The sequence below is a fragment of the Balaenoptera physalus genome, assembly GCF_965194825.1.
Source record: "Balaenoptera physalus genome assembly, chromosome: 10".
In the NCBI taxonomy this organism is placed as follows: Eukaryota; Metazoa; Chordata; class Mammalia; order Artiodactyla; family Balaenopteridae; genus Balaenoptera; species Balaenoptera physalus.
Window position 1 is genome coordinate 25,209,117 of NC_138889.1, and position 26,738 is coordinate 25,235,854.

The 26,738-nt window shown below is 49.6% G+C and overlaps 2 protein-coding genes and 1 long non-coding RNA gene across 4 annotated transcripts in view; 2 read left to right on the forward strand and 1 right to left on the reverse strand.

Annotated features, from left to right (window-relative positions):
- Positions 1-265: 265 nt before the first annotated feature.
- LOC309636372 (neural cell adhesion molecule 1-like) lies at positions 266-26,702 on the reverse strand. The gene is made up of 7 exons (XM_082409551.1): positions 25,959-26,702; positions 18,622-18,746; positions 15,079-15,259; positions 5,068-5,275; positions 3,774-3,890; positions 1,978-2,784; positions 266-532 (listed from the first exon to the last, which is right to left on the reverse strand). Exons 1-7 carry the CDS (start codon positions 26,467-26,469, stop codon positions 412-414), a joined length of 2,070 nt encoding a protein of 689 aa, XP_082265677.1. The 5' UTR covers positions 26,470-26,702; the 3' UTR covers positions 266-411.
- On the forward strand, positions 7,199-11,160 carry LOC309636383. Its single transcript, XR_014250004.1, has 2 exons — positions 7,199-7,544; positions 8,827-11,160. It is a non-coding gene; the product is annotated as an uncharacterized lncRNA (long non-coding RNA).
- Positions 26,271-26,738, forward strand: part of BCO2 (beta-carotene oxygenase 2) — a 55,368-nt gene continuing 54,900 nt past the window's right edge. For both annotated transcript variants that reach the window (XM_082409500.1, XM_082409502.1), the window contains exon 1: positions 26,271-26,391. The gene's annotated coding sequence lies outside the window, so the exon portion shown is untranslated. The remainder of the gene's footprint in view (positions 26,392-26,738) is intronic.

Here is a 26,738-nt window from a genome sequence, read left to right on the forward strand (position 1 = left end):
GGAAGTATTTCTCTGAACCTGGTCTGTGCCAGTTGGGCAACACCAAGTGCGGTCTTCCTGAACCTAGATTTTTTTTTTTCCTGAGCTTCCTAGATTCTTAATTTGGGGTCCTTTTGTTTGATTTTTAAATGGTTTCAGGGAACGGAGAGTCCTAGTTTGGCTGTGGGTTTCACCTTTTTGACTCATTTTCTTACAAGTGAGTGCACAACAAAGGAACCCTTTCTATAAATCTACAAAAAGGAGATCCCACGTTGATCTGCTTAGTTTTTGTTTTTTTGTTTTAAAGGCAAAAGACACTAAAGGAATGAGGTGTGTGTGTGTGTGTGTGTGTGTGTATGAGATACTGGAGATGCTCTGGTGAAGCTGTTGTGTCACTCTTTATTTTGATCTTTGCTGGTATCTCGTCACCCATCATGCTTTGTTCTCGTTCTCCTTTGTTTGTGTGGCATCGTTGGGGACCGTCTTGACTTCGGCTGGCGCTGGCTTCGTTTCTGTCTCCTGGCACTCCGGCTTTGCTTCTACAGGACCCTTCCTGCGGAGAATCAGGAAAACAGCACTGAGACCACGGTCTGCAGTAACGCACCCTCTGGCCAGTTCCTCAAAGGGGGCTCCAGTTAGAGCACTGGTCTCCAAACTCAGCTGCACGTCAGGATCACCTGGCGTCTCTAAAAATCACTGATGCCTGGGCCGTGTCCCCAGAAATCCTGATTTAATCGGTCTGAACGTGGTGACTTTTAAAAGCACCCAAGTGGTTCTAACTTGCAGCCAAAGTGAAGAACCTCTGAATCAGCGGAAGGAGCCGTTCCGGCCCTAATCTGATGCCAGGGGCTCCAGCTTTACCTGGGGTGGTGCAAGTACAGCAGGTGCAGCCTTTTCCTCACCCTGCATGGCTGCAGCGGCCCAGCTTGGTATGAATCATGTATGTTGGCCTCCCTGGTACTGATTCCGGGGGGCCCTCTGCAAACCACCTGTTCTTGCCTGTCCTCGCCCCCCCACCTCTGTGCTCTGCCTTTCCTGGTGATGCCTCTATGGCTTGCCCGGGCAGGGTAAGAAAATGCTTTTTGTTACTGAGGCAGCTTTCCATGGGAGTCGGGTGAGAGGCCAGAGTGGGCTGCCGGGCTGCAGGGGAGCTGAGTGGGGTGGAGTGGGCGGGGCTGTCCTTTTATTTTCTGACAGATTCGGGGCTCCTGTTGAAGGTCTCCTTGCTGCTCTTGGTGGCAGCACCTCCGCTTATCTGGGAGCAGCCACAGGAGCCTCTATAAAAGCCTCTGACTCTGCCTCTATCAGTCCCAAGAGTGAGAATCTGGTTTAAGGACGCACCAGAGCAGACTCAGACCCCAGCCCCAGCTGGTGCCCCTGCATTTTGACCTCACACTGAAGAAACCTGTAAGCTGAAGGACCTGGCCTCGAACTTGGAAGACCCAGTGGTCACTCAGTACTTGGGAGCTCTGCGTCTTCCCAGTCACTCAAGGGCAGGAGAAGCAAGGGTGGGTGTGTCGGTTGGAGTGTGACGGGGCCTTCTGGACCACACAGAGCCTCTCCCCACACGAGCCTCAGGGTCTGCCTCCTTACTTCCCGAATACCCGTGCCATTCTGCTGGGGACTCGGCCTTGCCCTGGATGACACACTGCCTGCGGGCCCCAGGGTGGCCGATCAGGGCACCTTGACCTCCTTTAGCTCACTTCCCAAGCTACGCTCATCTGTGGCCCGAATGCACAGGCTCCTGCAGGGACCACAGACGCCACCGCTAGGACGATAAGGATAAAACCTAATTAACGTGGCCTAATTAGTCAGCAGGCGGCTGCCTGCCGGGCCTGCTGCCTGTGCCCACGCTCTGCCTCGGCCCAGCCCCTGGCTGACAGTCGCCTCGGAGAAGCTCTGGAGTAGGCTGAAGACACATCTAACAGGGAGGACACAGCACAAACGCACACCACCACGGGACACCCCCCGACGACAGTGGACAGAGAGAGGCCGTACTCGGTCTTGGCTGGCGCAGTAGGAACAGCGCCGTCGGCCGTGGAAGGAGCAAGCTCAGGGGCTTGTCCACTGGCCCCGGCGGCAGGAGCAGGAGAGCCCAGGGCTGCAAAAACATCCTTTGCAAGGTCAATATCTGGGGTCTTGAAGTTCCCTTCATCCATTTTAAAGTCCTCGCCCTGGGCAGGGTTTGTGGTGCTGATGGAGGCCGCCTCGCTCTTCGGGCTGGCGAGGGCCCTGGCTGCCTCGGCTGGGCTCTTCGCGGTGCCGGGCTGGGTGGGCTCAGGGTCCGGACCTTTGGTACCAGGAGCCTCCTGCTTGGCCTGGGGGGCTTCTGGGGTGGGGGTCGTCGGTGCCACCGCTAGGGGACCAGATGCCCCGGCCGGGGGGGGGACCGGCTTGCTGGCCGGAGGGGCCTTGGGGGCCTCGCCCGCACTGGCAGGGGCGCTGGGGATGAGCACGGCCCCCTGGTTTGCCAGGACGCTAGAGGACAGGTTGCTGGCGGCGGGGGCTGAGGTCGGGGGGTCGCTCAGGTCAACGAGGGGGGCGACCTTGGGGGCTGAGGCTGGGGGCGGGGAGGTGGCGGCGGCGCCGGGCCCCTTGGAAGGGGTGGCCTGGCCGGTGGGCACAGAGTTTGAATCAGGGGTGGCCGTGGCCACGGGGGCGATACTGGAGGTGAGGGTGGTGGTCTCACTGGTGGGGCTGTTCTGAGCAGTGGCAAAGGTTTCGGTGATAGTGTCAGAGTTAGCGGTGACGGTGGTGACAGAAGGCAGCATGTCCTCAACAGTGGCTGTGGTGTCAGCAGGCAGCCTGTGGGGAGGACAGGAAGTAGAAGAGATAGACGATGAAGCTGAGACGGACAGAGAAGCCGGGAAGGGCGGAGGCCAAGGCGGGGGCCGGGGGCTGGCATGCGGGGGACGCACAGGCATGGACACAGGCCCACAGAGAGAGGAGGACGCGAGAGGAAGCACACGCCCAGGCGGGCAGAAGAGGACACAGGAGACAACAGAGAACTCGGCAGTCTAACAGGGCCTGTCACCTTCCTCCCTGCTGACTCCCCTCCCGATCTGCACGGGGCTCCCTTCCCTATGGCCCTGGCGGCCCTTTCGGACCCCTGCCTGCATCTCGACTCAGGGAGAGGCCAGCTGGAGCTCAGCGTCCACCACCGCAGGCATCATAGGTCCCTGGGGAATTGGGCCCACTTGCCCCGGAGACGAAGAGGGCTCCACGTGGTCCCTCAGGGCTGTGGGTGGTCCAGCCAGAGATTTTGTGCTTCCATGATACTCCATTTCCTTCAAACCCACAGGACCCATGATACCCACGTGGTCATTACCATCACAGCTCGATGTGGCTTCTGACCGAGGGTCCCCAAGGCTTCCGAGACCAGGAGAACCAGGGAGCTTTTACCAGGGCCCCAGCTTCCCTTGCCCTTTTAGGAAGAATGCAGAAAACCCTAGAATTCTTGGAAATCCTAAACAGAATCTGCTAAGCTCAGCCTCTCTCAATGAAGTTTTGTCTCCTTAAGCCATTTCCAGAATGTGTGTGTGACCTGGGCACAGGGTCTAGGGATCCCACGTACGCACGGAGGCTTTAAGGCATCCACAGCCACCCAGGTAGAATCAAGAATACCTCGTGTCTAGGGAGAGAGTGGGGTCAGGCGCTCCTGACCCAGCACTCCAGAATTCTGGCCTGCCATGCTCAGCGGGGAGCCGTGGGTGGGAAGCATGGAGCTGTGCGTAGGGTGATGCGGTGGGTGTGAGGCTCTGCTGAGGAGGTGGCAGCCCGACCCGCCCACGTACTCGGGCTCCGTCAGCGGCGTGGTCTCGTTGGGCTCTGTGTGTTTCCCTCCATCGTGGTTTGGGGTCCACTCCTCCTCAGTTCGCACCTCCACGATGGGTTCCTTGGACTCATCTTTCCTGTGGAGACAGCTCTGCTGGTTCCATCCCAGGGAGCTGGGGGATGCAGGGGGCTCCCGGGGAAGCCAGCTAGAGCTCAGGCACCTGTGCCTGGCCCGAGGCTGGGGGGGGGGGGGGCGGTGGGATCCAGAACCAGAGTCAAGTGCGGCATCTCAGCCTTCGCTCTCGCTAGCTGTGTGACCTGCTCACCCATACCTCCGTTTCCTCACCTGGAAAATGGGGCAAATAACAGTTTCTACCTTGCCTAGACGTTATGAACATTAACTGAGATAATGGATATAAAGTGCTTAGCACAGTGCCTGGCACAGTTCAGTGCTCAAGTCATCTATATTCGTATACACGTAAGTATGTACGCGTATGTGTATACATAAGTACGAACACGGATAAGTATATGATGTATATATAAGTATACGTGTACATATATGTACGTATGTATACGTGTAAGTATATGATGTATGTATAAGTGTATACGTATATGTAAGTACAGCTATACGTATATGTAAGTAAAACATGTATACGTATGTGTATATGCATGTACATACATGTATAAGTATATGATGTATGTATATGTATATACAGTGCCTGGCATGGGGTGGTGCTAACAACTTATTTCCTTGCTCCGTCCCTTCTCGCCTTGCTCCACCTCAGCCCCACCCAGTGACAGTCTGTGAAGGTTCCTGCTATTTGGCTCAGGATCTGTTTCTCCAGAGATGCTGGAGCACATCCTCCAGGAGGATGCTGGATCGTCCTCCAGGAGGACAGGTATTTTCATCTGCTTTGTTCACTGCTGTCCCCTAACGCCTGGGGATGGTGCCATGCCCGTAGTGGCTGCGCCATAAATATTTGTTGAATGATGGATGCATGAACGGCAGCAAGGCAAGTGTGTCTCTCAAATGCTGACCCCTCCCTGGTAGCTCCCCTCCAGGCTTAGCTCTGACAATTCCCCTCATTTTGACCTACGTAGGGATTTCAAACGTCTATGCGATTCTAGTTGTGGGGTTGGGTCCAGGTGCTGCTTTTTAAACAGGTACCCCTGAAGACCCTGCTTTGAGAGACAGTTCTCTAATGCTCTGCTCCCCTCGGGGTTTCCAATGGGGAAGCTGAGGTGGCTCCCTTGCTGGGTCCCAGGCCGGGGCAGAGTCTAGCACTCCGCGGCAGCGGGCGGGTCTGCACTCATGAGAAGGCGGCTTTGCCCTCCTCCATGTCCTTGCCCTTGGCTCCAGGCCCGGCTTTTCTGCACAGGTTGACGGCGATGCACATGAGCAGGCCACACTTGTTCAGGAAGTAGCAGGTGACGTCCACGGCCACCAGGAGCAGGACGAAGGTGATGACGAGGATGCCCACGATGGCGCCCGTGCTCAGGCCTGAGGTGGGGCTGCCGTTGGCTTGGTGGGGAGGGAGAGAGGGATGGTGTTGGTTAGTACACTGAGATGCAGACCTGGACCTGCTGAGCAACAGCCCTGGGGGTGGGGTAGAGCCCACAGGACGGCTGTGGCATCTGTGTTCAGAGTGACACTTTCCCTGGGGCCTTTCTACCCCCAGGTGTTGAGACAACAGGGTCTCTTTCTATCTTCAAGAGGGAAGGATGGCAGCCTCCTCTTACAGACCAGGGGACAAGGGCACAAGGCACCCACAAGTCAGGAGGAGACTGGGCACTGTGTCTCAATCCCTGCTCTCAACCCACACTCAGCTGGTCTCCCCGTGAGCCCTGGGAGCTGCCAGGGACAGGGTCCCAGATGGGGCGACAGAGGGTTCCCAGGGCTTCCTTTGGGCTTGTGGTGACGTCAGGCACAACAAGATGCTCCGCGCACCTCCGCGCTTCCTTCCCCCTCTTTAGGAGCCGCTCCAGAGGATCCTGACTTTGGACCACATCCTTCTTCATTGCACCAGGAAGACGAATGAAGCTCACTTACTCTGGAGATATGGGGGCCTCGCCAGGCCCAGAGGGCAAGGTGGAAGGTCTGGGAATACTCACCATCTGGGAGCCAGGCACGCTTGGATCAGATTTCAGGAAACCCAGCCGACTCACCCAGAGATGCACGCACGCACGCACGACAGGCTCACTCACACAGGACACGTGCCTACCACAGACGGACACACATTCTCACCTTTGAGCAGCACCCAGCATCCCCGCTCTAGCTGGACTCACTTGAATGACTCAACCTCTGTGTCTTACTCCCTGGTGTCCATCTAGAATCCCCTGGGGGCCCTGGGCTATTGATGGTATCACAGAAGGACCCCAGGCTCGGCTCCATCGGGTCCCCTTGTGATGGGTGCTAGGTGCCTGTGGTGGACCCCTGACCACTTGGTGATTCCCACCAGCATCTGGGAGGCGGAAGGCTGTGCTGGGGGAAGCAAGGACCCATGCGGAGCTCTGTGGAAGCCAGTGTGGAAACCATGACCCCAGGCTGAAAAGTGGGTACCCTGCTTCATTTTTCTTCTTCTGGGAAGACAGGGTTCCAGAAGGGGCAGCCCCATCGTACCACCAGACCTTGTCTGAAGCTTCCTGTGTCCTCCGGACCCACTGGGGTCACCCAGGCCTGTTGACTGGAGGCAGGAACTGTGGCCAACACAACCTGGGTCTCACTGGGCCTTTGCTGGATCTGGGCCAGGCCCAGGGGCCTCTGGCCACATCACGTGCCAAATAATGGAAAGAACAGGTAACCCAAGGTGACAGAGATGGGCCACACACTCTGTCTCCCTGTGGTTTGTGCTCCTGGGAGGCCCTCTGTGTGTCCCAGGGGCCCTGCTCAGGCATGGCGGGGCTCCTTCAACTGCTGTCCTATTCTGATGGCCCTTATTTCTAACTTCAATTCAGGGTATAGGCCACTGGCCAGCACATAAGAGACGACCACTCACAACCTAATTCCTGGCACCCAGGGCTCAGCTGGGCCTGCGCCACAGGAGCCTCCTAGGATCTTGAATATTTTTGGCTCCTTGGGACCTTGTTCTTGCTTCCCAGCCCCTCCTCAGGCTCCTCCACTGGTCCCTTTCAACCCCACACTGAAGACACAGCCTGTTCCCCAGGAAGGCCCGAGTCTGGCAACGGGCTCCATGCTCAGAGGACCCAGCTCTGGCCACTCTGTCTCTGGCCTTTGGCAGCAGGAAACCGGCCACGGGTCCCTGCGTTCAGCTAGAGCCGGTCTTCTCCCCAGTAGCACACCGTCCACTCTGCTTCCCCGTGGTGCTCACACATCCACACACAAAAGCAAAGAAAGACATGCAGGCCTTCCTGGTCTTCAGAATACCAAAGCTGCTTCCCTGAACAGGGAAGAAATATGGCCTTGGGCTTCCTCCCCATTCCATGACTCAGAGCTGGAGGCCACCTGACACCCGTACCCCATAGGTGTTAAGTGTCTACTTCCTGCAGAAGGAGCCTAAGGTATTTCTGTGGGGAAAGAATGTCTGTATTTTTGGACTCAAAGGCACTAACACCATGTTCTGAGGTTTATACATAAATATGGTTTTAGGGAACTAGTCATGTCTCTAAGGAAGAAAAATAAACCACTGCAAAGCTGCTCCGTGTGGGAGAAGCAGCCGTTATCCACCTGTGCTCTGGGCTCAGCAGACCCATCAGAGGGCTGCACTGCTCTGAAGGCCAAGGCCAACACCTCCAAGGGCCAGGAGGGCAACGAGACTGATATAAAACAGAAGGTAGGGCAATGGTCTTCTCTCTCATTTGATAGAAAATTCAAATTCTTTCCCTTTGTCTAAAAGGTGCTACATGTGCTGTGGACTCTCCCACTCCTCTGAGCATCATAACTCAGGGCACTGAGCCCCGCCTCCCATCCCTGTGCTCCAGCCGGGAGCGCCTCCATTCTCTCTGCTCACCACGCCCAGCCCGTTCCTGTCAGAGTGCCTGGCTGATGCCTTGCCTGGAACCCTCCAGCCCCGTCACCTTGTGGTGGCTCTTTGTTATCCTGCAGGTTCAGCTCAAATGTCACCTTCTGGCAGAGGTTCCCCCCTCCCCTGCCCTGATCTCTTATCTACTCAGGCAACTCTAGCCAGTACCTACCACATTACTCTGTTTTATTCTCTTCTTACCACTATCTGCCATTTTCTGTTCATTGACATGCTTTTTATCTGGCTGCCCCGCCCTCTAGAATATCCTGGCAGGTACCCTGTCTGTCTCTTGTCTCCCCAGCATCTAGGACAACCCAACTTATAAGAAACGTTCAAAGAATATTTGTTGAACAAAGGGACAGTGTTTAGCCTTGGAGATAAGAACACTGTCTCCAAATATTTAAAGGTGTGTCATGAGAAGGAAGTAGTCTTATTCAGTGTCCCTAATGGATGGCAACTATGGGGGTAGGAGGCAAACTTGAACTCACATGAGACAGAACTAACACACAAGAGCTATTTAAGTGTGGTGTGAGCTGCCTTGGAAGAGCTCCCTGTTGCCAGAGGCATTCAAGCAGAGGCTGGAAAATCCCTTGGCCGGGATACCGTAATGTTCTGGATGAGTTTCCTGCACTGGGAAGAGCCTAGGATAGAGGATGTCTTCAGATCCTCTTCAACTCTAAGAGCCTGTCATTGCATGTGAGATGTCCTACAGTCCCCAGCACAGGGTACAGATTCCCTAATGTCCATGTCCTTCACAGTGTGTACTGAGCAGGACTTTTTCCTGCAAGACAATCGGTAGGTCCCATCTTTATTCATTGATTCTTATGATTTTATCTTTAGTTGAAAAATAAATACCTTTTAGCATAATGTTTCTCCACCTGCAGCAGAATTCCTGGGGTGCTTTGTTAAGAATTCAGATTCTGGGGTTCCCCCATTCCACCAAGTCAGAATCTCTGGGGGTGAGGCTCAGGCTCAGGATTTGATGGAGCACCCCAGTGATTCTTATGCACCCCAGACTTTGAGGACCACTGTTTCTAAGTTTTCTGCCTGCATTACAATGAATAACAGCTGTTCCTATGACTCCCCACCCAAGGATGAGTTGTGCAGTCTTACCTGGTGGCCCTGACCTAACTGATGTACTGGATGGATGGAGAGAGAGCAAAGACTTATCCCCAAGGGACCACCCAGTTCACCATTAAGAGTCTAGACTTCCACAGGAAGTGAGGTACCCCTCAAGCTGGAGAAAGGATGTGCGGAGCTTTTACAAAAAACTGTAAATAAAGGAAACACCGGATACAAATGAAAGGGTATCCAAGTCAAGCCAACATTCATTACCTCTTGGTGGCTGTTACAGAATTGTTTAGTCCAGGAAACTAGAAGGACAAATGTTATCTCCTGCATCCTGCTTAACATTTTACAAAAGGAAAAGAAAACAACTTTGGGGTCTATCTTTGCATGACCTTCCCCTGACCTCTCCTGGCTACCCCAACTGCACACCTGCATACCTAGAGTGCTTCTTGGGAGCAGTTCCTCCACAACCTCTGGGCTTCGAGCTGCGCTGAACGGTGGGGTTATGAAGCTGGGGCTGCCCATCCTCTGTGGTTCCTGGTCTGGGAGGTGTCGGCACTGAACACCTGGCTTGCCCAAGACTGAGACCTACAAGTGCCTACGCTCATAAATGCCTCAAAATGGGAAGATATCTCCCACCTTACAGATGAGGGGGCCCGAGTCACTGTGTCGCGGGACATCAGTGCAGAAGTGCCCCCTCCTGCCTCCGACTCTCGGAACCATTAAGCTGAGGTTCTGGTTCACTCGTCTGCTTGTTCCTTCCTGGAATCTGCTGAATAGATGGCTGGTCTTGGGGCTTTCAGGAGGCATCCAATTAAGTGTGATTTTAAACAGAATAGGGCTTGCCAATGAGACCCTTCTCTTAGATTCTGTCACCACGTCACTCTGTGAAGCCTCTGATATGAAGTCGTGAAGGGAGCCGTGCAATCGGGAGAACTTGCAACAGAGTTGTGGTTCTGGTGGCCCAGAGTGTGCCCCTGATCCCAAGGTGACCACCTTCTGGCTCTGCAAAGGCACTTTCCCCTTGCCCTGTCTGCTGGGGAAAGTCCAAGGAGGCGGTGACCCACAGCAGCTCTTAGGAGAGCTGAGAAAACTGCATCACTCCTCATGAGGAAGGGAAAGCGATTCCTTTGGCTAGAACTCCACTCAGCAAGCTACGAGTTTGGGGTCCAATTTAAAGGGCTCTCTGGGGCAATCAAAGTAATCCAGGTACCTGTGAGGTGGAGGCAAAGGGATTTTGGCACTTTGTAGGATACACAACTATCAAATAAAATCCAAACACGCTGGTGAGTTCACATGAACTGTTATTTCCTTTAATAATGCGAAGGTGTAAACTTCATCAAGGCCTCGCTGATTATCTACACAACAATGTTAGCATTCTTATTAGTAGAAAAACGTGATCCACACCTGCCGTATAAATATTCCAAAAAATGAGCAGAGAAGCCCTGTGGCGTGTCGAGACTGGGCAGCACTGAGACAGGGCGCAGGGGCAGGGCAGCTGAGCGGGGCAGCGAGCGTTCCCTCCTTCAGGGCCTGTCTTAGGGGTTCCCGGCAGGGCTGAGGGCTGCAGCCACCATGAGAGAACTCAGTGTCCGGTGGGAGTGGGCGTGCCTGAATGCTGTCTCCCGAAGGGCATCCCTTACAAACCATGGGCCTGTCTGAATGGGGCCAATGCAATGACCCCAAAGTTGCTTCAGCTGAGGCCTGCTTGGCCCAGAATGAGCTGAGGGGACAGGGTCATGGATGTCAGCCCTCCCCACACTTTGGGTCAGGTCTTCAGAAACACAGACATAGGCCTTTGCCTATGGGATTGGGACCAGGGTGGGGCAGGCCTCTGAGATGGGCCCTCCTGGGTGAATATGCAACTTCTGCCGAAGATGATACCAAGAGCCTGCCGGGAGTCAGGGGACAGTGATGGGTGACCTGCGTGAGGACCACCTCTTCCTCCTTTGCCCTCCTAATGGCCCTGGGATTCTACGCCGGGCCCGGAGGCACCATGGGCCTCTTCTTGATACTCTGCCTTGTGCCTAAGAACCGTGTCTGCTCCTGCTGCCGTGGTGGGACGGGAGATCGGGGATCCCGGGGGAGAGGTTCATGGCGGGGCTGGAGGCCAATGGGGCTGGGGCGACAGGCGCTGCCTGGCTGAGCTGTTGGGTAGCCCGTGGCCTCCGGTGTGTGTACCTGACCCTCTAAACTGCCAGCACTGGGGACACGGGCCTGTGCCCACCGACACGGGCAGCTCTGCCCTGCAGACCATAGGATCATTTGGATTCCCAAAGAGAAAGGCTCGTCTTTGAACATTAAAAAATAACAACAGAACCAAAAAGTAAAGAAACCAAAAAGAACAAAGATCAAACTTCTGTGGAGATGCTCAGAGATGAGATATGTGGAATGATATGTGACCACAACGGAGGGGGCAGTTTTTATTCAGGAGAAGGTACCCCCGAGCTCAGACACTGACGCCCCTGAGCAGGATTCACCCGAGTCTCTACGGGGAACTTTAACAAATGCACCTCACCTCCTCTCCTGGGCATGTCGCGGGGTACCCCCAACAGCAGAGGGGCAGCTGGCTTCCACCAGAATTTTTAAAATGTCACTGAAGCCACTGACCGACAGGGGGTCGGGGCACTCGGGCAGTATGACAGGATGGCTGGGTTCCAATTTATGGGCACTCCGGGCTGGCCCTGCCTTGCGCTCTACTGAGCACGTGTGGGGAGGGGGGCGCGACTCGCGCCAGGCTCACAGTGGATGCTTCCAACCTGGGGGACTGACGCTTACGCGATAATGTGGGTCACAGTTGGGCCACATCCGCCAAGACACGAGGTCTGTGGCTGATCTGTAGCCATGCAGCAGGTATCACCCTGACTGGGAGACACGCACCTTCCAGAGCCCACAGGTGCTGGGCACGTCCTAGGGTGGCCCTGTTCACAGAGCCAGCGTCGGGTGCTGGTTATACTACCAGGACCAAAGTGCCTCCCAGGATGTTGGATCAGCCCCAGAAAATACTCAACAAATCCGAGTTTTTCCACTGCATGGGCAACAGGGTGACTTACTTTGCCCATCATGCCAGCAAAATGCTCCAGCGAATCGCAGCAAGCTTACCAGGGGCACTTAAATGCGAGCGAAGCCAACTACTTATTGAAGGGCAGCAGAGGAGCACGGGGTTACAATGGGGACACGGGGTGATTTTAACAATCTGATGCAAGCTTTAGAGAGTACTTAGAAATCCTTCTCTGCTACATCATTTTCAGGTAAGAATCAAAAATGCAACCAGTAGCAGATGTGCAGAAACTTTTCTGTAAACCTAGTGTAATGGTTTTTTGTTGTTTTTTTTAATATATATTATATAGAGAGAGTTTAAGGAGAAGAGCTCCCAAACATTTTTATACTGCTATGAAAAAGGGGGCAAACTCCTTATGAAGTGGCACAAAAGTATCTGTGAAGGGTAATAAGTCCGGAGGTCCAGCTTTTTCCAATTGCCAAATCTTCCTCTTCCACAGAGAGCTTGGTGGTGTGGCCATGGCAGTCCTGACAGATTCTTCCAAAGGGGGCACTGATCATTGTCATAGGAACTGGGCTTTTAGGCAAATTTAGTTTTTTGGCATTCAAGTTCCTAACAGAGCAAGAGAAGAGTCACTGCAGAGAAAAGCAATGAGACAAAGGTGTAGGACGCGGAGGAGCCTCCCAAGGTCGCTGCAGGTGCCAAGCAATGGGTCCTCAGAGAGAATGTGGTTGTTTAAAAACAAATGTGGCAGTGGGGATGTCGCAGTGACGTCCAAGGTGATATGTGTGACGACAGACACAGGAAGGGGAGGGGGGAGGAGGAAAGAGAAGGAAGAGATAGAAACAGAGAAAAAAAAAACAGATAAAAAGAAAAAAAAAAGGTCAAATATAGAAAATGCACGAATCAAAGGTTAATTCAATTTTGTAATTAAAATGACAAAGGTTAGAGAAGAGTTCAGTGCGGTATTATCACCATAAGGCCAGTTCAGAAGCTCAGCAAGGCCAGAAGCAGCACAGCAGGGTGAATTCAGGGGTTAGGGGTCAGCGAGCAAATGAAACTAAAGTGAGAGAACAGAAGCCTCCACAGGCAAATACAAGAGTCTGATGAGGAAAGTGTTACCTTTGATAAGGGGAAGTCTCTAAGATGCAGTCAGGAGTCTCCCCACGGCCTTCTAGTCTCTAGAACTTTTTACACATTGGGGTAGAGATGCATCTGATCACTGTAGTATGTGCAGCAAACTGTATGCAAGGATGGGGGCCACCTTTTCAGCAATAAATCGGACTCTTCTTCCTATTGTACAATCCCCCCACCCATAGAACTCTTAAAGAGAATCTAGTTCTGCACCTCTCACCTCCACCACCCACTGACCAGAGAATTCCACCGTGAACGTACATCTCGTAATTCAGAGGTTTTATTCGCAGGTCCCAGAGAAGTCCAACCAAGCAACCTCCTTCTAAAACCTATGCAGTAGAGCCCGAAGCCCTCTTGGGGAGGTGAGTAGCCCCTCCAACCCTCCCCTTTAACTGGGAGCCTGGGAGATTAGCCAGAAGGACTCTGACAACTCCGGTGGGCAGGACCCGGGGGACTGGTCTTCCCAGAATTTCTGTATCTGACACACAGTGGCCCCAACTTCTCCAACCCCAGAAGTTGATGCCGCTGGCAGTACCCAGCCTGGGAACGCAGTGTGTCGGAATCACCACCTACGAAGTCTTACCCGAGGAAATAGATGCCAGGAGAAATCTGTCTCATTGCAAAGGAATCACTCAAGGCTTCTCACTCCCCCATCTCCTAAGTGCCCCATAAAAGCCGAGCAGATCTGGACACTCCCACCAGACTGTCAATTTCAGGGAAAAACTGACCCAAGAACGCAGAGAAAGAAGGGGCAGAGAATAGAGAGGGCCACCTCTATTTGGACAGGCTATGAAGCAGTCAGGAGAACATTGTTTACAGTCACAACCAGATGCCTTGGCTTCATCACTGACCACGTGACCGGTGCCTGCAGAGAGACACCCACCCTAGCCTATGCTAAGGGGTCTCCCTGTCAATGCAGAGGGGAGGACCACGGACACTTCTCAGCTATGGCCGCCAACTCCCGGGGGCCCGCACACATCTATCAGACACACACACTCATGCACAACCAACCATCGGGAAGCACACACTGATCTTACTTTGTTGCTGCTCGACTAACCCACTTCCACACACACAGCCCTGTGTCATAGTAGCCCATGTCCTTTCTGGCCTCTCTCCCTCTGGAAAGAGCAATCGTGATCCCTGAGCTGAGAGCTGGGGGCAAGCACTCTAGACAGGACAGGCATAATGGAGGCCAGACGAAGGCCACCGGGAGGTTGGAGCATCTTCCTACCACACTTGGACACTGCAGAGCGTTTATGGGGACCCCTCCACTAGGCTGCAGCTGCATGTTCTATGCCCACCTCTCCTGCCTGTGGTTGGCATCTGGCTGCTCTGGAAAAGCAGAGAGGGACGATGAAGATCTCCTTCTGCTCTGAGGAATTAGGTCATTGAGGAGACTGGCCATCAGCAGCAAGCCAGCTGGGGCGGAAAGCAGAACTCTCACTTTATTCCCACACTTGAGTTGGTCCTGGATCCGTAGAGACAGATCTGCATCTCCTGGGAGAGCTGCTCCCATCCCGGCCTCTAGCAGACTGGACTGCCTTTCATGGATGGGGGTTTCCAGCGTCTACTTTCTCCACTTGTTCTGTTTCAAGTGGCTCAATTTAATCTTTGTTTCAATTGAGAGGCCCTTGGCAGAGAGGATTTTTAACTAACTAACTGGGCACCATATGTTCCTTCTCTCGGGGTTCCCACAGAGAAGAGATTTGGACCACAGTTGTGCAGGTAAGCAAGCATCAGATAGAAAGTGCTTAAAAATAGTTACGTGGTCCTTGTATGAAATGGTAGATAGCAGATAAGGTCTCGAAAAAGGATCCTTCCTCAACCAGCATCCAAAGCTTGGCTGGAGCTGGGGTCTTTCCCATCTGAGGGGTCCCACGGACTGGCTTATCATCAGTCCTCCCAGGCTGAATGACACAGGACCTTCACTCAGGAGGCTTGGCCAAGCCTTCCTGGGGGTCCAGTCCATCTCAACCTACTGCACAGCTAGGTACAAAGCAAAACTAAGCTTTGCATGGGCAACTGATCATGAGGATGGCTGTAAGCAAGCGACCTGTCAGGGGCTGTTCAGGCACGTTAGGAGGTGCGGCACTTGTGCATTAATTCAAAGCGGGAAACTCACAGAAAGCAAAGCCGTCATACCTGGGATGGCTGTGGGCTGGGCCAAGGTCCTGAACACAAAGTGAGCTGCTTTGGACTTTCCCTGCTGGTTCTCAGCCACCACACAGACCTCGTACTCGGCATTCCAGTCCAGGGACTTGAGCATGACGTGGTCACTGCCAGATGGGAGCCTGATCTCTGGTTTCCATTCGGAGGAGAGCTTCTGGGAGAAACCGGCAAGAAAGATACAAGACACCAGAAAGCTTTAGATGAAATAGCTGCTAAGACCAGCTAACAGGAGGAACATAAGGGATTGTGCAAAACAGAAATAAAAACCAAAGATAGGACATGGTCTTTATTTTTAACCAGCCTGAAAAACCCAAAGGTAAATGATCACGCAGGTCAGGAGGTCAACCGTGCGTGCCTGCAAATACAAACAGCGGCAGACTGCCAGTGTGGCATGGGGCCAACTCTTCAATGTCCTGTGCATCACCTTGAGAGCATGCAGGGACCCAAGCTACACTCTGGAATGCTGGCCCATGGCCTAGAAGAGTAATCCAACAACTGTGTTTCTTGTCCTGTTTCAGAATGTTGGTCACACTCAGGTGTGTGACTCACCTCCCTGACATGGGAACACTGCACAGATTCCACTTTTATTAAAAATAAAAACTATCATTTATGGAGCACCCACTACATGCCAGGCATTGGACTAAAGGCTTTCTGCACATCTTCTCACTGCATCCCTACAACAAGCCTGCCAGCGCTTTTGCCAGGCCCTTACTAAAGCTGATGACTGGGAAGGGAGGGAGAGGTCAGGTGACTTCCCCAAGCCACATGGGCAGTCGAGCTGTGGCCAAGAGCCTCTGGGCCCAAAGCCTTTCGTAGGAGGGAGCTCAACACACATCTGCTGCACTGAACTGGATGGTCCTTTTCCATGCAGTGTGACCTGGTCTCTGAGACTGGAGCTGGAGGTGTCACAGGTGTGAATTCTTCTGTCAGGTCCAAGGCTGAGGTGCCCAGAATGCCTACAAGGTACACTCAGCTTAGCAGAGCACTGCCCAGGGCATAATTTCAGGCACGAAACTGGAGTTATAGGTGCCCTTCTTTTCTCGAATGTTCTTTCCAGTTCTATCCTACACGTTTGCCAGTGAGTTTGTTCTGGGTGGGAGCTGTTGACCCATGTCTACTGGATATTGGGCTGCTCCCTGGAAGAGCAGAACATGCTAGCAGTGTCACCTGGAAGGTGGTCTAGCCCGTGGCTGAGGCTGGAGGAAGAGTTACATTCCAGGAGAGCCAGCCGTCTTCCCAGAAAAATGCTTTGTACCAGCCAAAGAGATACCTTTAGGAATGGGATAGCTCTCGTGTCATGGCCATGACCAGTGTGGGGAAATGCTGGAAGGGGGCGCTCGTGTCCTCAGAGTCTAACTGGAAGCCGGGCTATGGCTCTAAGTTGGCTCCTGAGAGTGTCAGCATGTGCCCCATTTTAATTTAAAACGAAGAAATTCAGCAGTTTTTGTACTCTTTCTCTGAAAGGCTTCTTTCCTTGGCAAACAACATTACAAAAGAGAGAGCCAGAATATAAAGCAAACATTATGTTATGTAATACATATTAATAATATATAATAATAGTAACGTTCAGCAAATATTAGGATTTTGAGGTGGAAGAGAGAGGACAGCTAAGGTTGTCGAAGTCTAACATATCCCAGTGTTTTGCCCCAATTGTCTTTTTAAGGCAGGCCGGCCTGGCACAGCTGGGACGGCTCTTCTGGAACACTGACACCTGATGTGGCCTCATAAGGGAGATATTTCCAGCCCCAGCCTGCATCATAGCAGTGATTATCACAGTTACCATGTACAGAGTTTTCCAAGTGTCAGGCACATTTCAGGTTCTTTGCTTATGTTATAACTAATCTTTACAACAGCTCGATAAGCTCTCCCCATTTTATTGATGGAGAAATGGAGATTATGGAAGACTGGGTGACCTATTCAGGTCCCAAAGCTGGAATTGGGTCCCATGTCTGTTGGGCCACATCAGCATAACAACACATAATAACATCCTCCCCCCAACACTGCCCACTTCCAGTGGGCTCCATGGGACCACCTGCCCAGTCCCTGCATCCTACTCCACAGCAAGGAAACCACAGGGACCTCTCAGATGGTGGTGCCTCTGGGCTGGGCCTTAGGAAAGTCAACTGAGGCTCCTCCTCCAACATCAGGCTCACACCGGACTTCACAGTTAAGTAGGAGAGGGCTGAGTGGACTGACAGGCTGCCCAGCGGCTGAGACGTGTGCCCGGGAGTGCTCTGTGCTGTATGGACTCTCCGTAAACCTAACTGGGTTAGGGCTCCCACGGCACTTCAAGCAGGGCTGATCAAAAGGCAGAGAGGGAGTAAGTCAAACTTCCTGGGAAAAGCCTATTTTGGGGGCTATCTGAAGAAAGAAAACTCCTCTCAAGTTCATTATTTTCTACGGGCAAGAAATCCTAGCAAGAGGCTATTTCCAATGCTCAGAGGCTGCCTCTAAACCTCTCAGCAATTGGTTGTGGAAGGCAATGGTCAAGGGTCATTTTAAAACCAAAAAAAAAAAAAAACCAAAAAACCACAACGGGATGATTTTCAGTTTGGGGGTCGGGGATGACAGGTGGAATGTCAGAAATCTTAGATGGGTGGTGGGCAAACCCAGAAGAAAAGGCTTAAGGCCAGGCTCACTGGTAGCCGGACAGCAGGGTGACAACAGCTCAGGTGGGCTGCACAAGCACTGGGGGTGGGGCGAGGGAAGGAGCTGATTTAGGACCTGAGGCAGTCCAGGCCGGGGGCTAAGGACCCCGTCTCTTCAGGCACACAGACCTGGCTGGATTCAAACCCTGGCAGCCTGGCTGTATGAGTCACGCGGTCACTGACTGCATAAGCCTCACTTACTTCCTCTGTAAAGTGTGGATAATCATTAAGACCAACTTCGTAGGGTTCTTGGGGAGAAGAAAATGCATGTGATCATGGGCCTGCATGCCTGGCCTATGATACACACTTTATCCAAGTGTGATTATCAGATATCAGTATGTTATTTGCAAAAAGTACTGGGTGATGGCAAGATAACTTCGTAGAATAATTTAGGAAGCAGAAAAATCAATCATGGTATGGATTTGTCGTCACCAAAATCATTTTAGAGGTTTTAAAATGGTCTCAGTGTGTTTATCCATGCTATATGTAGCACAGAGGACCATATTCAATATCCTATGATAAACCATAATGGAAAAGAGTATTAGAAAAAGAATGTGTATATATGTATAATGTATAATGTATAATGGAGTCACTTTGCTGTACAGAAGTAATTAACACAACGCTGTAAATCAACTGTATTTCAATTAAAAAATATAAAATAGGGGACTGAAAAAAACATGGTCTCAGTGTAGCCGTGACCTAAAGGCTGCAAGTCAATCCTGGAATGTAAAACCCTAACCTGGACCCAGGAGCCACCTGCCAGGAACAGAGGCCGCCCCTGCCCCCCTGGGCTTTGCACGCTGCTGCTCCAAGAAGGCAGGTGTCAGGGTTGCGGGGTGGTGTGAAGCCCGGGAAGGAGGCCACTCACCGCTCGGTACTTGACCAGGTAGTGCTGGATCGGGGAGCCGCCGTCATCCTGCTTGATCAGGTTCACCTTAATAGAGTTTCCATCCTCTCGCATCTGCCCTTCGAGCTTAGGTGCACTGGGTTCCCCTGAAACAGCCACGTAATTCATATGACATTTTCATCCACAAAATGAAAATCCAATCCATCAGAATGGGATGTAGTGATGGGGTGGGGCTGGCCTCTTGCTTTCTCAGCAATTCAAATGGTTAAAAAGCAATGCATATAAAACTTTGAATTCCAGTTGGATGCCTCAGACTTAGCCCAAACTGAGAACGCCTTTTGGGAATGTTCTGGGAAACTGCCCTCCCTACTAGCATAGTCCTTTCACCATTTTAGAGAGAAGTGTTTTTTTTTTTTTCTGTCATGTGCTTGTATTTTCTTTTAGCTGCTCTTACAACTGCAGATTTAACTTTTATGAACCTGGTACATTTTGAGGAACAGCCTGAAATATGGGAAAATGTAAGCATTTAAGGAGAAAACTTACACCCATCAAATAATTTTTCAAAGCAGCCCAGTTTTTTTCCCCTGGATATATGATTCATCCCAGCAGTCTAATCCCTAACTGGGGTGGAATGATGCTGCCTTCTTGTGACCATCTTTGTATGAATTAAATTTCATTACTTAGATTCATTAAAAAAAATATCGAGTTTCCAGTTGTGATTAAGTAAAGCACGAGTTGCTGTAGGCAAGTTTCTTGTAAGTATCCTGCATTTGCGGCTCAACAGCCTGAGTGATAATCCTTGGTACCTTGTATTAATGGAACGATCATTAAAGTCTTTTTATTTGTGAGAAGAGAGAGGAAAATATGTCTATAGCATTTCTCAACAGAAAAAAGTCAGTGTTTCTCTCTTCCTTGCAGTAGAACTCTGAATCCAAGGTGGAGAAGAAAGATAAGCTTGTATGTGACAAACTAGATCTGTTCTGTTACCTGTGCTCTGAACCTTTTGTAAAACAATGTTGCCTATAGCCTGAAATATACAGGATAGCCTGTTCTCAGGACTCTGACCTTTAAGAGTCCATTCATATAGAGATACAAAGTTGCAGAACAGAAAATAACATTTGTTTTATTGGAGGTTTACAGGAACACCCTGACCTGACCTATGTAGATATCTGCAAGAACAAAGGATTCCGACACTAAGAAGTTTGCACAACTAACCACGTCCTCCCTCACCTTGCCTTTAATAAAAGTGTTTTGCTGAAACCCTTTGAGAAGTTCGGAGTTTTTTGGGCAGAAGCCATCTGTCTCCTTGCATGGCCCTGCAATAACCTTTCTCTGCTCCAAACTCTGATGTTTTGGTTTGTTTGGCCTCACTGTGTGTCAGGTACTCGAAATTTGTTCGGTAACATGGGTACTAAAAAAGATAAGGACACTTCTACTCTGAAACCTTCCAGCTTTCCAAAATGAGTTCACTTTTTTTTTTTTAAACATCTTTATTGGAGTATAATTGCTTTACAACGGTGTGTTAGTTTCTGCTTTATAACAAAGTGAATCAGCTATACATATACATATATCCCCATATCCCCTCCCTCTTGCATCTCCCTCCCCTCCTCCCTATCCCATCCCTCTAGGTGGTCACAAAGCACCGAGCTAATCTTAACACTGCCCCTGGATAATGTCAGCCCACAGGGTGCTAATGGCCCCGGAAGCTCCTCAGAGCAAACACAGGATTAACATCACAAATTCCTCATTGGGGAAACCAAAGTGCCAGCGCAGCTCAAAATCTTTTAATGTCGTGCCTGCAAAACGCCCCTTCTTAATAAACCGGTAAATTTTCCAGCCTGGCACAGCCAAGCCTGGCTAATTCTTTTTAGACAACCAAGAGAAAACTCTAGCTTCAATTCTTTTAGGAAACTATTGGCCTAATTAAGCCCAACAGCCAGAATGCTAAATGCAAATCTTAGTCCTCCAGTAATTTAGCTCAAGCAGCAAAGCTACTTTCCCTTTTCTTGTTCCCACTAAGTATTTTGTCATCATGAATTGAGAATAATAAAAATAAACCGACGCCGGTAAATGTAACTCCAGACAGGGTACTGGGTTGTATGGAAATCTATGGGGCTGACATTAATAAAATTCTGTTTGATACATTAAAATAGTATTTTATAGGAAAATTTCAACATGTGCCACAGAGAGGAGGCATGCTGAACCCACTGACATTTAGCTAACAAAATTTTAATAGACTTGAGCTGGCCTAGGAAGGAAGAAAAATAGGAAACAAATGCCAACCAGATGACTCTCTAGAGGATAATTCATTTTGGTTTTATGTGACATTAAATATCACTTCCTCCACCAAGGTTAGAACCTGCATTAGGCTTAACAAAGCAATTTTCACCCATTCCCAAACTCCATCGTCATGGTTGCCAGATCAACCCCAGGGTCTCGGGCACTGCTACCAACCATTCTAACAAAAGCAAGACAGTTCCCTGTGAGTGATGCCATTTTCCATTTCACTGTGCCTATGCACCAGGATCACAAGTACCCGTGGCTTAGGAAACACTGTTGGAACTTCTGTCCTCTTGGCCGAGTCTGACGGCTGGCTTGATTTCACCTGGTCCACGGCTATCATTGGCTATCGCTCTGGATAGAAGCTCTGCAGCTCTGAAGGCAGATTCCCTCCAGCGGGGCAGGTCGAGAGCCCTCAGCCCTGGTTACTCAACTGATTAGTACTTCACAGGGCAGGGAAAGCAAAGTGCTCTCCAACCCCCAAGTGACCAGAGTCTTCAGAGTATTTCTCTCCTTCCTTTGTTTTTCTTCTTCCCATGCCCCTTTTCCTATTTACCTTCTTAACTCTTCTTCCCATTTTCCTTCTCTTAAAACTGCCCATGAAGTGATATCTTAGCATTTGTCCAATGTTTTCATGTTCTTCTCATAATTTGAAGGTGATTTGAACATTTTATATTTCTTTCTAAATATATATTTTTTAAAGGCACTAAAATACATTGATTTTTGTTTGTGCTCTGTCATTGTAAGATTTTGATAGTTTAAACTTTTGCTATTCTTGATTTGCTTTAAATATGAAAGTTTTTTTTTTGCCTTTTTTTTTTTTTTTTTTTTTTTTTTTGCCTTTCTGTTTTTCAATGGCTCCTTTTCATTCTATATGCACTAAACTGCAGTTGTGAAGTCTCCGGGTTTTCTTATTTGCAGATTCCTTTCACTTGTACAGATTCGCAAGTTTAGTGCTTTAGTTCAGAACTCAAGCTTCCCTTTACCCAAACCTTTTTACTGAGCACCTACATAAGCCAGGAATAGGGCCAGGCACTGGGGGGGGGGGGGTCATCGTTCAACAAGATAAGGTAACTGGCTTATATTCCAGAAGGGGAGACAGTAAAGTCTAAATATATAAAATATTCAGAGGTGTTGCCATGTGTTACAAAGAAAATCACTCGCATGCTTTGGGAGAACAGGCAGGAGGCCTGATTGAGATGGGTGGTCAGAGAAGACCTCTCCAAGGAGCTGGTTTTTAAGAGAGCCAGCTGGGCAAGGAGGTGGGGCAGAGAATTTCAGGGGAAGGAACATCAGGCACAGAAGCCCTGAGGCAGGAAGGAGCTTGCGTTTTCTAGGAACTTGGAAAGAATGTGTGAGCGACTGGGGCCCAGCCAAAGGCGAGAAAGTGACATAGGACAAGACTCAGAGAGCGGGACCAGAGCTCACAGGAGGCTTCTGAAGAAGCTGGATCTTATTAAGGAAGTCACTGAAAGGCTTTAAGCAGGGGGATGGCATGACGTAATTTTTGTGGTATTTCTCTTTACGCATCACTCTAGGAGAATCTGAACTCCTGTCTCTGACTGCAGTCCAGAGTACTTTCTAACACATTCTCAAGACCAAATTACTAGTTACATCCACAAAACACACCAACATCCTGAATCTACCCCCAAATGAACTCCACTTAGAAGAAAATAGGACAATGTGTACCTTTATGAACTCAAACATTTCTGAAGGCGTATAATCGACTCAACTGTAAAATGACAGATCCATCTAGTTTCTAAAAATTAGGATCTACAGCTTCCTGCCTGTACATATTTGGTTTTGTCTTATTTTTTCTTCATCATCTCCTTAGAAATCACTAATAAGTATTGTAACATAATGAAATGTGTACAATAGTTTCCCCAAATATTTTATTGAAATGATAAAGCAGTTATTTAAAAAAAAAATCAAGGAACACATTATAAGAAGAATGAAAAGAATACAAGATGTAAGTAGGAACTAATAGCCACATATCTAAGTCAGTGTAGCTATTGAATTTTAGGTGATAAGCAGAAAGGAAATGAAAGAAAAAGTTAATCTTCTTTAGAAACAATCAGTAACATAATCCCCCCTTCCCTGCCTTTTATCTGATCCAGTCAATCACACATTTATTGTGAACTTACTATTGGTGTGTGCTGTGATTCACTCCATCCACCCCTGACACAGCTGTCTTCCTCCACTTTTTCTGTCACTGTTTCTTTATGCTATGGCTCCACCTCTGCCTGTCTGTCAGTCTTGTCTTTCAAGCCCAGCCCTTGCCATCACCCTTGACTCAGAGCTCAGCTTCCCCTTGGAAGGCCTACTCCTCACTTTTGAAAGCCATAAGGGCTGTAAATGAGGCGCTGATAAGATACAGAATGGATCTGGCCCAGTGACAACTTCTCCCTAAGCCTGAGAAAAGCTTCCCCAGCGAAGGCAGTGGTCTTTTCCGAGACATTTAATAGGTATAATTGTTAATTACATGGGAATCCTTTGGGCTCATTTAGGTTTTTCATCTACCCCATCAGGGCTAGAAAAACAGCTGAACAAAAGCAGGACTCCTCTCCAACACAGACACAGCTGAAGAACAAATGCTTAAGAAATAAGATTAATGTCCTCTGAGAGTACAAAGATTTAACAAGTTATTCTTAGTTTCAAGTACCTGGACACTAGGATACAAAGAAACCTCAGAAAAAGGAAGACTCAGATGGAAAAATATGACAAAGTCATATTGGCAGTGGAACCTCATGAAACCAAAATTGAAAATAACAGATGATAATGCACTTAAAAAAATACCTTCTTACAATCACTGCTATTAATCACTCTTAGCCTAAGTAGTCCCGATGATATTGCAGATGTGGAGCAAATGACTGCTTGAGATGCCTATTTACAGTATTTTGTGTACTAAAAAATCTGTCATTCTTTTTCCTACCCCCTCCAAATTTTAGACGTCAAGTAGTTCCTTGTGATGATAAAACATGTACGATTACTTGACCTTCATAGGTCACTGTATCCATTTCTGTTCTGACTATAAACTAAAAGCTAAGAAATCTCATACATTTATAACTGGCATGAAATTTACCAGGATTTAGGTGGTTTTTGCCCATTTAAAATTGGTTTTCCCTCAGTATAGCCGGACAAAGTTTCTGAGGAAATCAGTACTTTTCATTATCCCTGAAGTCTGTAATCCATGGAGAGCAATTTCTGGATGGTCACCAAAACGTTTGCAATCCTTTTGTGGTTGGTTTCAAAGCAAAACAGCCAATAAGACCTTTGCCATGACAAGTAGATGGTCTGGGTTGGGGGACTGAGGGAGGCGGGGTGGGGGAGAGGTGGAAGGTACAGGCGCTTTGTGTCCCTGAGCAGAATGCCATGGGTAGAGGAAGGCTCTGTTCATCAAAAACAGTGTAACTGACCCGAAGGCAGGACATCACGTTTGTAATTCAGCTTTCCTAGAACACGGTGTGAAGATCCCTTGTAGTGGCAAGGACGCCAAAATGGGAATAATTTACATCTGAGCACTAAATGCATCTTGGGTTTTGTCTGTAGCATATTAGTCTACTCCCAGTTTTGCCAGCCACCAAACAGTTTATGCAGATGAAGTGAAATACACAAAACTGTGTTTCGAGAGCATTATTAGGATAAAGATATTAATGCTGCCCTAATTTTGTAACATTTTCTTGGCACATGAAATATTGAAGGCCAATTTGCAAAGAGAAACATGTAATTTATGTATTCTACACTCATTCTCAAAAGGATTTGAGGCAGAAAACAGAGAATTCATTTTACAGGGAGTGCTGACTTGAACTCACCAAAAACAGAAAATGTAATCTTCTATATTCATAAAGAGGCATATTTTTATAAACATTTTTTTCTATGAAATTTTACATTGTTAAAAAAGTTCCCGTCATAATACTAGATTTTCATCTGCTTTTTGGCCCCTTTCCCAAAACACAGTGGTACCTTTCTCCAAAGGCCAGGAAACACATGACAGGACCTCGAATGAAGAATTTCACCACACTTTTCTGAATGTATTGAGAGCAGAAGTGATGCAAAGTGCCACACTCTTTGGCAGCCTTTTCTGGGGTCAGCTTCCCCGGCACCTTCTTGAATAATATCTTTATTGATTGGACTTGCTTTTTGAAATGAGCAGACTAACCCAGAGGGAAAACAGGAAGCTTTACTCTCCCTGAGTCGATACATTTAAATAACTCAAAGCCTAAAACGAGTCTAGTTGTCTAAGGGTTTGATGCAGATGGAAGGTTTGTTTTGGAATCACTTGAAAATACGTGCCAGTTGACCTGGCCCCCTCTGGTTTAAGGTCCTCCTATCTGCCGCGCTGTCACTTCTGCCAGTCAGTGGCTTTGCAGGGCTGTGACAAGCTCCCTGGAGGAAGGGCTGCTACTCTGGTGCTGTCACCACGACCATGTCCTGAATGCATGGAACACGTCACCATTTGCCAACCACCGTGTCAAGTCAGCAGCAACTACAGAAATTAAGACCTCTCTGCAGAAATTCACACACCCATGCACCAGGTAACGGACCACAGGCAGACGTTCACTCAGCCTTTCACGTGTCCCTCACGGAGGGCACGCTCTCTCCTGGGCGGGGCGAGCACAGACACTTACTGGGAGTTTTACTACTTTTAAAATGCGTTGAGTCTGGAGCCTGTGCTCCGCAACAAGAGAGGCCGTGATGGTGAGAGGCCCACGCACCGCGATGAAGAGTGGCCCCCCACTTGCCACAACAAGAGAAAGCCCTCACACACAGACGAAGACCCAACACAGCCAAAAATTAATTAATTAATAAAATATTAACATATAAAATTAATTAAATATAAACATATAAAAATATATATTTATATATAAATATAAATATATATAAATATAAATAAATTTATATATAAATATATAACATTAAATTAAATTTAAAAATTAATTAATTAATTGATATTTGAAAAATCAACCACTGCAATTAAATATTTAAAAAAAAAATGCGTTGATACAACCATGTCTCACTTCTGCCTGGATCAGTCAGCAAACGCTTTTTGGAAACCCCAAATTCTCCACACCTCCTACCTTTCCAGCTGCCCTGCTCCTCAGGCCGGGTCCCCATGGGAGGCGGGGCTGCGTGCTGACGCACAGCGGGTGCACTGACGTCCTCGAGCCCCGCCCCCACGGGGCCGCCTGCCACTTGGAACGGCAGTCCCCCGTCGCGCAGGGCGACGAGGCCGGCGCCAAAGTGAGCGCGGCATGGAGGGGCCTGCCTAACTGGGGCCCGTGGCCCTGCGTCTTCTGGCTGCGACGCGGGTCCTGCGCACGCGGCGGGGCCGCAGCCGCCGGGCGGCGGGCGCCCGAGGGGCCGGGAGGCGAGCCGGGGCCCCCAGGCGGGTGTGGGCACCGTGTCCACAGCCAGCGTCCCCGAGGCCGCGCTTGGGCCATGATGACCGGTGAAGCTGCGTTGCGACAGCGCGGCCGGCTTCTTCCCTGTGTCCAGTAGTGGTCTGGAGGGGTAAGGAAGCCTGCCTTTCAATTTGAGGGAGCAGAGGGTTTGAGGTCCTCTCTCTTCTATTGCTCTAGTATACTGCATAGCACCTAATAAAATACTGGGTTATAGTTGACATTTAAATCGCTGATTGATCATCAAGATTGGGAAGTATCATTGGAAATGAAAATAGGAAGAGTCTTAAGATTTTTAGGTTTTTCTTTTTTTTCCTATGTCTCAAAAGGTATGTAGTATTTTACTGAGTGGTTGGGAATAAAGTTTACAGTATTCAGTGTATTCAGTTTTAGTATCTAAATAGAATTAAACTGCTGCTGTAAACTGGAATAACACTTTGTTACTGACAAGTTTTCGAA